Here is a 13,833-nt window from a genome sequence, read left to right as displayed (position 1 = left end):
TCATTACTTGAAACATGAGTGACTAAAAAGAAGTGATTCTAATGTGCCTGGATATTGTCAGGTCTGCCTTGGTTATATTATCCTGAGTGGGCTAGAAAATGAGGCTTATTTAAAATCTAAATCAAGACAACTGTTCCCTAATTATTTTGAGGTCCTGCTGAAATCAGTATGATTTAATGTCAAACTGATAGCAGCAAGGCTATGTACTTAAAGTCTGCTCAGCTCCAATTACTAAAAAAATAATAGACAGGAAGGCTTTCATCTTATAGCAAAAGAGTGAGGGAGACAAATGCACTTGAAGAATGCTTCCATACTTACTACATCAAAGTTCTTGCTTGAAACAGTTTGCTTAGCTAGTTGTCATGTTACACAGCATGTTGTGGGGAGGGGGTAAGATATAGTTTTATTATTTGTACTAATACATAATTTGATTAGCATTTTTCCTTTGAGTTCAGAAACTTCTGTGATACAGACCTTTTTCTAGAGAAGTCATTGACAGAGATGTAGTTAATAAGGAAACTGTAATTGGACAATTGACCTAATTAAATTATACATATATCTCAAACTCCTGCTGTTTTCCTTGGTAAGAAAGCTGTATGGGAGAGAAAAAATGGAGCTGATTGGGTTAGGCTGGGGTGTGGGAAGGGCTTAGCCACTTCAAATCATTCCCTACCAAATTGGCTTTCATGTAAATTAAGCTACTAATGTTTCTATATGTGTGTAGGACAGTTAGCTAGGCAAAAAGTATAAGGATAGTGAAAGAACCTGTCCTAGTTACCTTCATTATTTTAATATTAAGATAGCTGTAATTAACTCAGTTATATTTAATTTACATGCATTGCATGCAAAAATGTTAAGTTTAACATTAGTTGAAATTTATGCTTCACTTTTAAGATCTGATGGGGTAAAGTTTTCTGTTGAAGATACATTTTCATGGCTAACGCTAAAATCCATGACTGTTGTTGAATTCTGCATTTTTATTTATTTATTTAAAACATTTGTATGCTGTCCTTTATGATAATGTCTCAGGATGGCTTACATCATCCATATTTTTTTGGATGATGAACTCCAACTTGTGAAAATTCCACTTGACCTACATCTTTGATCTGTTAATTTCTGAATTTAAACTTGGTGATTTTTTTTCTGCAGTTTATTCCAATGCCAGTTTTGTATGGTGTCTTTCTTTACATGGGAGCGTCCTCACTAAAAGGCATCCAGGCAAGTTCTGGTTTAAGTATATACTATTTGGTGAATAATTGAAAAAATAGATATGGTTTGCCTTTCTTGCCTCCTCACAAAGCTGCCTCTAAGGGAGAAATTGACAGAAATCAGATGGGGCACCTTGTAGAAGACAAACTCTGAAGACTGATAGAATACTGTGAAGGAAAGAAATATATGTCTGATGCTTCCTTTTCACACCCTGTCCCTCAAACATCAGGAGCTGAGCTCAGCAGGAGAAAAGAATCCTGCATTGCTGGAATGCAGCGTAGGGATGTGTATGGAGGAAGCTCTCCTTTCTCTGGGTTAGAGCAATGGTTCACTCAGGAGAAAGAATTCACTGTATACACATATTCATATACTGTAACACATATACACGTACATATTTGCTTGAGAGATATAATAATGTGTTGCAGTTAATAAGTTCTCATTTTTGTAGCTAATGTAATTCATTCTCACAAGTCTAATTAATGATTAAATGTCTGACTAATATTTGGTCCACACAAGTATTTTTTGGCAAAGTAACCTAGCTTTGTAATAACTTCAGTTGAAATGTTTCTTTTGAAAAGTGTTTAGTGATCCTATTTCTTATCAATTTAGTTTTTTGATCGTATCAAATTGTTTGGAATGCCTGCCAAGCATCAGCCTGATTTGATCTATCTGCGTTATGTGCCACTCTGGAAAGTTCATATATTTACAGTGGTTCAACTTACTTGTCTTGTACTTCTGTGGGTAATTAAAGCATCTCCCGCTGCTGTTGTTTTTCCTATGATGGTAAGTTCAAGTGTCTCTGAACATTATAAGTTATTTAAAAACATGCTGCACTGCCAAATGGTTTATTTACCTAAAAGAGTCATACAGTTCTGCTTTGTATAATTCAATCTATTAGTTTTATATTTCTGTTGGCAGTCTGATCTGTATGTGATTTGTGCACTTTTAAAATTGTTTTGAAGGTTTTAGCTCTAGTGTTCATTCGCAAACTCATGGATTTATGTTTCACCAAACGGGAGCTCAGTTGGCTTGATGACCTTATGCCAGAAAGTAAGAAGAAAAAGGAAGATGACAAAAAGAAAAAAGCAAAGGAAGTAAGTTGAATATTATTAACATAAAGAACAACTAGAAACAGTGATTTAGGGAGAAAACAGTGAAAACAGGGTTGGATACATGAACAAAAGGGAAACACTTCTGGAAAGTGCTTTAATCTGTTTCTCATAAGAATGTAAGGAAAATTATGCTGGATCAGACCAATGGTCCATCTAGTCCAGTATGCCATTCACATGGTTGCAAATCAGCTTTCCACAGGCTCCCACAAACAGGATGAGTTCTGCCTGCCCAAGCTGCTCAGCAAGTGGTGTATGCAGGCATTCCACCTCTGATAATGAATGTAGCACACAACAAACATGACTAATAACTGTTGATAACCTTCTCCATGAATTTGTTTGGTCCCCTGTTAAAGCCATCCAAGTAGGTGGCAATCACTACTTCCCGTGGTAGTGAATATCATAGTTCAGATATGCGCTGTGTGAAGAAGTACTTCCTTGTATACAGTAGTCCTCTGAAATTCGCAGGGGTTACGTTCCTAAAGCACCCGTGAATTGTGAAAAACTGCAAATTTGGTGCCGGGGATGGGTGCCAGCCACCAAGGCGGTGCAGGCGGGAGGCCTGGGCCGGGCTGGGGGGTGGGTGCGCATGTGCGGTGAGACAGGGGCAGGGGTGCGCACAGAGATCATTTTCTCCAAGCAAGTCCTAACTCAGAGGAAACGATCTCCTTGCGAGTAAGCAGCTGCACGTCGAGGCGCTGGCTTACTCGCAAGGAGATCAGCTTGGACTTGCTCGGAGAAAAATCCCGCGAAAGACTGAAGCCGCGCACGCTGAACCACAACTTCACGGGTTTATGCTGTGTGTCCTAAACCTCCCACCAGTCAGCTTCATGGTATAACCACATGTCCTAGTATTAATGGCCCTGGGTTCTAGTAGTATTTCTCCATATCAGTTTCAAGGATCCCTCCCTCACCACAGTGCACCCTAGTCAACAGAGTCTCCTCATTCTCTCTCTAGCAATTTCTGGTGACTGCAGGGTTTGCCTTTGTAGAATAGGGAAGTCTACTTCCACCAGCCCAGATAGATACATTTAAATCTAAATTTAATGCATTCTGTAGTTCTCATGAATACGTTACTTCCAGGCTCAGTAAAGTTTTAGATTCTGTGTTAATACATGCAGAATGAGATATGATTGGGTATAACTAAGTAGAAGAGACATACAGAAAACATTACGAATGCTAAAATGCTGATAGCTATAAAATTATCCTCATTAAGAGTCTTTAGGTGCTGCTTTGAAATGCTTCAAGTCTTAGGAAAGTGGAGGCAACCACTGACAATAAAAGCACTTGTACATGAATGGAATACCATACTTAATCCATGGTATTCTGGATTAATGAATGCATCCAGGATCAATTGCACACTAAAGGAGCCATGTTAGTCAATTTTCATACAGGCATCTTGGGCTAAAACCTATGACTTAGAATGTACTTTGGAAGATTTCTCTAGGACTGACCCAGGATTATTGATAGCTATGGAGAAAATAGGGTTATGGTCACTTTGCTGTGCATTGAAAATAAGGTTTTGACAAGGCGTCATTTACATGCCTTGTTTTTGTTGTTGAACATGTCCTAAATGTATTGGAAAATGTGTAACTTTCAGGAAGCTGAACGAATGTTTCAGACAGTGGACAGTGAAACTGTACACCTTCCATATGAAAGAGGCGATGTGTTACAGATTCCTGTGAAAGCTCTAAAATACAGGTGTGATATATCCCAATGTTCATAGTTTGATTTTGTTGTGTTTAACATGTTTTAACAATTTTGAATGGACACTGACCTCCAAATCCAGGATTTACGTGAAAAAGCAGAAACAAAGAAGAAACTGAGATTGCCTTATGTTTATAATATAACCGTGTGTTTCTGTATTAAATTACACTTTACTCATTCATGTGAACCTTTTGAACAGATCAGATGACTCTGTTTCAACCTGCTCCTCTCAGTGTGAAGAAGCCTCTTTGGTCAGTTCTGCCTAGTCTGTTACTCTGCATGGCTGATGATGTGAAAAGTATTGAAGATAATAAGTTAACTGAGTCATGTATATACAAGCTGCTTAGAGCTATCAGATGCTTAGCGTTTTTCAGAGCTACAAAGCAATTAATTTTTAACTCAAATGTTTGTATACATAAAACTTGAACCTTTTTGTGTTGAGAATATTTGATAACAAAACTGGAAACATTATTTAAAGTATTCCCAAAATAATACCTGAGTATCAAATGCCAGACTTATTCATGTGATTCAGTTCCTATTTGAAGAATCAATGGAGATCTGAGGGTTTTCAGATTCAGCTAAATTGCCAAAAAAATCAAGGTGGGATGCTTCTGCAGAAACTGTACTATAAAAGGGTAACTACTGTTAAGCCTGAAAGACATAGCCTTTTCCCCTTACCATTTTTTCTTTATCATAGGACAAATATATAGCTAGACTGCTGCCAGTTTTCCATCTTTTACTTCAGGAGTTGCAACTTAAGGCCTCCAGATCTTTTGACATGGAATCCTCATCAGCCAGTAGTTAGCATAGACAACAGTGAGGGCTGATGGGAGTTGTAGGCCAAAATATCTGGAAGACCATACCTGTAGGTGCTACTAAACTTGACTTATATACATTTTTAAATGCTTTTAACTCAGTTTCATCTGGAATACCAAGGCTGCAATCCTTAACTATTTCATTGAAGAGTAATCCCTCTGTCAGTCATAGAACCTGCTGGGAGTAAGTTACATGTCTTAAACATTGCACCATAAGAAACTTCTACTTTAAGCAAGTTATTGTTAGCCATATACTCAGATTTGCTTAACAAAAGGCATTTCATTATTTTATTAAGACACCTCATACTTGTACAAAAGGTGTTCCCAATTTTTCCTAGTCTGGTATTGTGGAGTCTCCCTCTGTGGTTTTAAATTAAATTCAATACCTTCTTCAATGACTTTTTAAATGGCACTGCATAAAAAAAGGGATAAGAATTGGAGCACAGGATGGGGTGTTTCATCAAGAACATTGAGATACTGGCTTGGAGGGCTGAGGGAAAAGCATGGAAAAAGCAAGCTATGGTGAGCGTGATCATCTCTTGGACAAGTCATGAATTGTCCCATGAATAACTTGCATTGGGCCGGTTACCATGCCATGGTGGTTTCTTGCACAGGATGCTGTGTTATGTCATCCAAACCCTGCCTTGATATTTCTTCATAATATGTTTGGTTTTCAGAAACCATGATAAAGAACCATGTTCTTTGGTTTCTATACTTCACCATGGTTTCTTTGATTATCCAATTCTGGCATCGTGGTTTCCACAGCCCTTTATCCAGCTACCACAGAGTCCACTGGAAAGAGTGGCAGCTGTAGAGGTTGTTGCAGGCATCTAGCATGGAATTGAATTTCAGGTGCAGTGGCTGATGGGATACAGCAGGATGACTGAGTAGCACAGTAGTGTTGAAAACCACAGTAGTGTTGAAAGTACTTGATCATCTGTCAGACACATCCAAGCAAGGAACCATGCACGATAAGCAGGATTACTTGTGATATGTGAACTTGGCCATTGTGTGGCTTATTTCACAAGGTGGTTTAGTGTGTCATGTGTATGTGCCCATTGTGTAAATTAGTCTGGTATATGTCAGACAATATTTATGATAGAGAAAAGCATCTAAGAGTCTCACACAATTATATTGGTCTTATGCATTCTGAAGAGAAATAGTTGAAACCATAAATGTGGAAATCATATGTTCTCAAAACAAACTATCAGAACTAACACTGGATTGACTTTGAAATTCAAAGCCTGCTTGTCCTATATTAAAATACCCTTTGCTCCTGAAATCCTCACATTACATGTATTGATACAGAGTGCTATAATTCATGTAACATACCACTAGTGGCTGTGTAAATAGATAATCCAAGGCTCAAATGATGCGAAGAGCATGTGACATAATTTAATGCTATTGCAAAGCATGGAATACTAATCGAGGTGTGTTTGTTGTCTAGTGTTGATCCCTCTGTTGTAAACATATCAGACGAAATGGCCAAAACTGCACAGTGGAAGGCTCTTTCCATGAGCACAGAGAATGCCAAAGTAGCAAGATCTAACTTGAGGTAGCCTCTAATTCCTCACATTTTCTGCTTCTGCTTTGTGTCTGTGGAGCTGTGAACATAATTTGCTCTGATAATAATTTATGCCTTGAATACACAATGAAGAGTTTATTTTAACAGTGGAAAAGTGAAACTGTTAATAAGAGAGGCAGATAGGATTATAGGCAGATTTATAAATCTGAAGCCATATTCCAAGAACATAGTAGTGCTATGAGTCGCTGTGGTAGGGCAATGGAGATGCTTTAAAGTTTTCTCAAGGAAGCTGTGCCATGTTACCTGGAAAACTTGAGGGTATCCAAATGGTTTGTTATATGGCATGAAGGCTAGTTGTTCAAGGAAAACAAAATCTGACAGTGTAATCACATTTACTATTTGGATTCCAACCAAACTACCATCTGTTTAGTAAATTATTGTCCTCTAAAGATATATGATAGTTCTTAGGAGATTTTTCTAAGCAATGGCATAGTGGGGAAAGAACATAATGCTTAGCATATTCGTTCCTTTCCCATTATGGAACTCTCTATTCCAAATTACAGAAAACTGCAATGTTTATATTCCCATTCTTGCATCTTGCTTATTTCTAGAAGTTTGAAATATGTTTACCTCTTTGATCTAAATAGTTGTATTTTGTGAGGCTACACTATTGCTGGGTTTAGACATAATATGAAGCCATGGTTTGTGTTAACTGCAGTTAAAAACCCATATCATAGTTAAGAGCATCCAAAAAAATGACAAGCAAACCATGTTTTGAGTTGCTTGTCTGCTTGTTTCCCATCTGTTCATGACCCGGCTTCATAAATTCATGCTTATTTTCATGGTGCTGTAGTCTCTTAAAATAAAGCGGTGGCTCTAGGTATGACCTGTCAGTGCTATGTGAAATACATCAGTTTATAGGTTGTCCTGGCTTCATATATTGGAGCAAATCATGGTTTTGTGTTGTATCTCAGTCCAGTACAAATTTATGCTGCTTGGTCTGTTTAGAAATTGCTACACTCCTATAACATATCCACTCAGAAGTAATTGAATTCAGTTGGTATTAACGCTCATTTAAGTGGTGAAAGGATTGCAGCCACAAACTGAAATAGTATGCTTTTTTTTGGTGCTGCAGAAATGACTAAATGTTTGATTTGGATGCTGCTTAATGAAAAACTATCTTGCATCCATGTTACTGCTTACAGGTTCAATAATACTAATGTGCTCAATCCTCATAAAATATGTGTTTAAAAAGGATTATGTGCATGTGTGTGTACTATATTAAATAACAAGGAATATATTACAGACAAAATAAAAATTGACAGTGTCCTGTATATTATTTGGCTTTTCTAATTTCTTGAATTGTTCTTAACAGCTCTGAAAAAGAAGAGAATGTGAAAATAGACATTGAAAATACATCTGAAACAAAGTATGTAGATGCTGAAACCTCATTATAGAAGTGAACAAGGATATATATCATTTTATAGGATATACTGTAAAAGGGTGACTTCCAAACTTCTTTATGGTACTTTATGAAATTTGAGCTCTGGATACGGTATGTACAGCAACAAGACTTTAAGACAGGAAAGAAGTGGTAAATCACTCTGGAAATATTTATTTTAGTGGAATGTGCATTTCATTTTTAATAGGAAAATTGTATTTTAGTTATCAGTACATGTCAAAATACCTTTAATTGTAAATTATTGTTCTGCAATATGTAGAACTTTCTGGTATATCACTTTTTAAAACTAATTTATTGTGGTGTGTATGTGCACCCTGTTTTCAGGTAATTGTTGTTTGGGTTTTTGCAAAATGTTATGTATGTCAGTCTTCTCAGAACAAATCTCAAACATGCCATTTCACAGATGACTGTATTTCAGCCCTTATCCACTTCATGTTGCTGTTTTGGGGGGGAATTTAAATCACATTTCTGGGGGGTTTTTAAGTCATAAATTAGTATAGAATTATTAAACACTGTAACTTTAAAAGAATACTTCAGTCTCATGTCTACATCATGCTAGACAAGGAGTTTTAATTCCTAATTCAATGTTTTAGAAGTTATGGAAACCCATAACCAAAGATAGGGCTTCCTTCTCATTACTTATTTTGTGAGCAGATTATATTGTCTTCACTGAAATTAATGAAATCTCTAATAACACAAGGGTATGGATTGGGACACACATCTGGGCTCTGAACTAGTGTCCCTGTTTTAAAATGTAATTACAGTTCTATTTTTAATAAGTCCTTCACAAAGCTTTTACTGTATGAGATCCCTTTCCTGCACATACATAATTATCAGTGAAAATAAATTGACAGGTAGGCAGTCTTTAGAACCAATGCCTCATTCTTTGGTGTGTCATTTTTAAAGTAAAATGAAGGTATGGCATTAAAATCAGTGCCCATTGGTTTGGGTATAGGATCATAAGCTTTGTGCAGGTGATGCCTTCATATAAGATAGCTTTCATATCAGATGCTGCACGTGCAAGTAGTTTAGGGCAGCCCTCCACAACCAGATACCCTCCAAATGTATGGACTTAGACTCACAGTATTTTCTGGTCAGTTGTGCTGAATCTGGGTTGTCTGGAATTGTAGTTCAACATAACTGGAGGGTACCAGATTGGTGAAGTCTGTTAAACTCATAACTCAGTGAAAATCTGACCTGTTTTAACTGTGGTTTTTAAATACGTTTGTGTTTGAAGGTTACTTAAAATGTCCTGCAAAGGCAACAGAGTGTAGATATCTATTTTAAGTAAACATAATTCAAGGCAGTGGTACTTTACAAGGAAATAAATCATGATCTAATGCTCCGTAGCACTAATGTGAACCCTGAAATAAAGATTTTTCTGATGTTGAAGAAATTATCCCCATTATAGAAGTGACTGGGGAATTCTTGCTTGTGCAGGAGCACCATACATCTGCTGTTTATACCAAGAAAGCACTGAATCAGAGCTACTGGGTTGAATCCAGATGTTGTCATTCTCAGTGTAGACTTATTTCAATCAATAGGACTTAAGGTAGTTGACACTAAGTCCTATTGACTTCAATGAATGTACTCTGTGCATGATTAAATCTGGACCTGCCACATATTTAGCATTGGGGTGTTAGGATTGTGCAATACATTGTCTTATATGAATTTGTAGGAATGTTAACCATTTTACGTTACCAACAATTTTAAACTTCCAAAATAGTTTTATTGGATTTTGTGAAGGAAAATATGTTCCTGCTGAGAAGCACCCATTAAAAATCCAAATATTGTTATATCAGCTGTATTTCTACAATATAAAGACTTATTTCAGACTGCTCATTTACTTTTGTCCACACCATTCCACATTCTGGGCTGAGTGACTCTCAAAACCATGGAAAATAGTAGTGGGTTTGTAGAAGCGTATTGGATATAATCACTGCTCCATACTCTTTGCCAAGCTGTGGGATCTCAAATCCCAATCTGTGGGATCCTAATTCAATTTATGAACAAAAGGAGCCCTTCTATTTGTGGAAGGGCAAGTCTGAATTCAGTTTATTGTGATCAGATTGGCAGAATGTCAATGAATATTTTCTGCATGAGAATATAAAGTGGGTTCCCATTGGTGTAACTAAGTTATAAATTACTATGTTTGTGATCATTTGTAATCACAAAGAGAATGTACAATAGTTTTAAAAGCTTTCACATTTGAATGACAAAGTAAAAGTGGGAATTCCATTATTTCATAAGCCAGTTGCCATATTACCTTACTTTACTGAAATCAGTTGTATACATTGCTGGATGTACCAAAGCATGATCCAGTCAATGTTAAACCCTGTAATTTCACTCACAATCCCCACTGATTTCAGTGACAGAATTAAACATCTCTTATATCTTCTCCATTAAAGTGAACAAGAATTCAAGATTAAAGTGTGGTTGGGCAGCATCTCTTTCCTGGCATGGACTTTGAGTTACTTTGCCTACTTTGCATAGTAGCTCATTTGACTTTAGAGAGGCAGCTGGTGGAATAGTTTGCTAAGAGGAATTACCTACCACCATCATGAGGTGATGCAGTATGCAGAAATATGCCCTTAATTATGACCATTATGTAATGGTGATGGATGCAGTAGTTACTCAGTCAATCAACACCATAGAAGCAGGTAGTTACTAACTGGCTAAAAATCACCAGTATGCACGAGCCTATGTTATTAACAGGAATTCCTAGTGAACTGCTGAGTACACAGTTATTTCCCTAACAGTATCCCTTAAGAATGTGTTTTCTCCCCTGCCACATCCCACTTCAATTAACTGGCAGCAGATAAAAATTCCTAGTAGGACACTGCCTCACCAGTTGCTGCTGAAGAAGAAGGTTGTTGATTTGAACATCCAAGGCCATCTTCCAAAGACTTTGTACATAAGTGTAGTTTCTGACACTATTTGAAAAAAGTGAGGAAAACCGTGTAACTTAATTTTATGTTTAATAAATACTTGACTCTCCTTGCTTGATTTTAGAAGAGGAATTTATATATCTCACTCACACACAATTTCACTGGGAATATGAAAAATGTGACTAACGTGTCTCTGCTGTTTGTCAGATCCTGACCTGACTTAGTGTGATATTTTAATATTCGGAACAGCAAATCCCTGTATACAGCATAAGCCTTTTAAAATTGTATGTACTTCAAATCTAGTTTATTGGGTGGCGCTGAACAAGACTAAAACAAAAAAAAGTCACATAGCATAAAAGCACATTTTTGGGTATATCCAAAATAGCTGTGCATTTGACCCAAAATGACTGAGGGCAAGCAATGCAGATAACAAACTTTGTAACAGACAAAGATTTATTCCGTAGTGACCTTCAGTGTTAAAAATGCTGCTAAGTGTAATCTGAACTCAAGAAAGGTTTAAACTCAACATGCAGGGGGATTGGCAATGCCATGAAGATGAAGCGCTTATGCCTAAGCACTATCAAATTAGCTTTTCAGTATTGTTTAGCTTTTGCAATAAAATAATGGGAACAGGGTAGCTATAATTTCATTCCTAGACATTTTCATAGCTTCAAGAAATATGCATGCTTGCTTTCTTGGAAAATCATGATTATCTATCACTATTGTACATATGTTTAATGATTTTAACATTGTTTCAAAGTTTCTCTTTGGTAAAGACAAAAAAGAATCATGTCTGTGTTTGTAGCATTCATAGAGTTGTCCATGCTTGTCTTCCTTTATTGCACATTTCCATCTCCAGAGCCATGGATAGTAATTTGCAAAAACCCAAACAGATTTTCTTGAAATTTAGCCCTTTGTTTTCAAAGCCTGGAATTCCACAATACTGAACAGTTCATATCAACTATTCAGTGCCAAGGGGTTAATAATTTTGGTAACTTAAATGAAGATCTAAAAGCTATTAAGAATCACAATATTTATTTTTTTAATTATGTATAAATAACTTTCCAGTGCCAGGAATACCATGACTCACAATGTAGTTTACATGATTGTTCCACTGTTGGTTTCTAATGTATTCTTATAAATTTTAACCTTTTTGATGATAATGGATAAGACCTGATGACATGCTGAAAACTGTAGTTGTTAACTTCTGTATAAGTAATATACTTACTTTGTTATAAACATTATTTCCTTTTCTGTAATGAAAAAAGGATAGTGTTAAAGTAAAACAGTGAAGGACATAACTTTTACTGTACATAGATATAAATATTGCCTTAAGAGGTGTAAATGACTAAACTTACTGTGCACTGACTCACCTTGGGGTGAAACCTAATTTAAAGCCAGTATATTTCCAACAAACTAATAGAATAAATAACGGAGCACTTTTTTTAGATGCCTTGGTTGCCTCCTGGGGAGTAAACTAGCTGGCTGCATAAGTAGCTGCTAAGCCACCCCAGGAAATTTACTTTTTCTGAACTTTTAAATATATATTAAAATTGTTTTACAGGAAGGATGTCTAAACTTTAATATTATGAAGACATCTTCTGTCAATTTTTAGTATTACCTTTAGTGTACAAACAATTCAACAGAGTTCTTCTGATTTATGTAGGAACTCATAGAACTCTGTTTTCATTATCTTTTGTTTGCAGTTTTCCAGACTGCAAACTGCTTTTTATGGCGAGGTGTTCCCGATTATCAAAATAATCAACAAAGATGTGCAAGCTAGTATGCAAAGTGTGTCAGTTCGCTTAGCATCCAATAGAGTGCTAGAATTTTCTTTTTCCTCTTTTATTTCAAATACATTTATCTCTATGTACAGTAGTCTTATAATATGTGCCCTTTGTAAAGTTAAGTTTGAAGTATAAAGTAATATGGATAGGTGTAACACATTACAAAAATGCACTGGTCTGCATTGTTAAAAATATGTATTATTCATATGTTTTGTAAATTTATTGCGTCTGAAGTCACCAGTTCAGAGTTTGTTGATCATTAGCACAACATACTGTCTGTTTGCTTTTGATAATTTTGGTCAGTAATTGAATGCTTTTAGAATGATTGATGTTAGGTGCCATCTACCTAATACAGTACAGATGTTGTGAATAGCCATTTAATTTAGTGAATGTACAGAGGCACATAGTTGTGTGTCAATATACACGTGTATTCTTTATACAAAATATTGTCTTGTGATTTTACTCTTTTGTCTTTTTTTAACTTTGTAACTTTGTAACTTTTAGTAAATTTGTCAATGATAGGAAAATGGTTACAATTGGTGTGAAAATAAAAGTGTTCATATTTAGTACATATTGTCTCTATTTGCCAGTCTTGGATTAACTTATTTAATAGCCAGGTTAAATAGCCAAGTTTTTATAATGCAGTTTATTAGGAAATGCATCCTTCAATATCTTCCCTTTTGTTATCGATGTTTTCTTTTGTAAGTGTGTCTTCCATTGTTCAGAGCATCTAACTGAACAAAAATATGTACTTTGATTTGAGGTGTAATTCCACACTTTATTCCAATTTTTATGACAGTTTTCTAATAGAACATTTCCTTTTATAATAAAATCCAAAGCAGGTTAACACTGTTCCAAATGTAGAATCAATATTTTATTATTTTATATAATACCTACAAAATTTTCTCCAATATGTAATGTGAAAAATCCAGCCTTTATAATTTAATAATTGATGTGAAAAATCCAGCCTTTATAATTTGTTTAATGATTGTTGCAAAAACTATTTTTTGTAATGTTTCAGAAAGTTGACAAAAAGCAATAAAATGTCACTGACTTTAACAATTTGGTTTGATCTCTAATTCCATGCTATTTCATTATGTTCTACAGAATTAATATTATTGGTGGCAAATGTAGTCCAACACGTTCTAGAAAATCCCCAGTTGGAGAAGACTAATGAAATAGTATTTCATGATGGGTGTTTTCTTACTTCTGCCCACATTAGACTGCTGCAATGAGCAGTTAACTGTTTTTGTTTTCTGTGTTGTCCATTGGATTGGAATAAGGCTTAAGTATGGGAGAGAAAAGGTTCATTCCTATATGGTTTCACAGAG

General features: G+C 35.8%; 1 protein-coding gene across 12 annotated transcripts in view; it reads left to right on the top strand.

Moving 5' to 3' along the window:
• The window catches only part of SLC4A7 (solute carrier family 4 member 7), a 91,385-nt gene extending 77,824 nt beyond the window's left edge, over positions 1-13,561 (top strand). For 7 of the 12 annotated variants that reach the window (XM_044449351.1, XM_044449353.1, XM_044449359.1 and 4 more), the window contains 6 exons: positions 1,150-1,218; positions 1,819-1,992; positions 2,172-2,303; positions 3,919-4,019; positions 6,288-6,395; positions 7,741-13,561. In XM_044449351.1, coding sequence (XP_044305286.1) covers positions 1,150-1,218; positions 1,819-1,992; positions 2,172-2,303; positions 3,919-4,019; positions 6,288-6,395; positions 7,741-7,822 — 666 coding nt within the window. In that variant the 3' untranslated portion in view covers positions 7,823-13,561. Of the gene's footprint in view, positions 1-1,149; positions 1,219-1,818; positions 1,993-2,171; positions 2,304-3,918; positions 4,020-4,224; positions 6,396-7,740 lie in introns of all 12 variants that reach the window. The other 5 variants (XM_044449356.1, XM_044449357.1, XM_044449358.1 and 2 more) reach the window with 2 other exon arrangements.
• Positions 13,562-13,833: the final 272 nt, after the last annotated feature.

Source organism: Varanus komodoensis, unplaced genomic scaffold (genome assembly GCF_004798865.1).
Source record: "Varanus komodoensis strain SLA01 unplaced genomic scaffold, ASM479886v1 scaffold58, whole genome shotgun sequence".
NCBI lineage: Eukaryota > Metazoa > Chordata > Lepidosauria > Squamata > Varanidae > Varanus > Varanus komodoensis.
The sequence above is the reverse complement of the archived record's forward strand: the minus strand, read 5'-3'. Positions and strand labels throughout refer to the sequence as shown.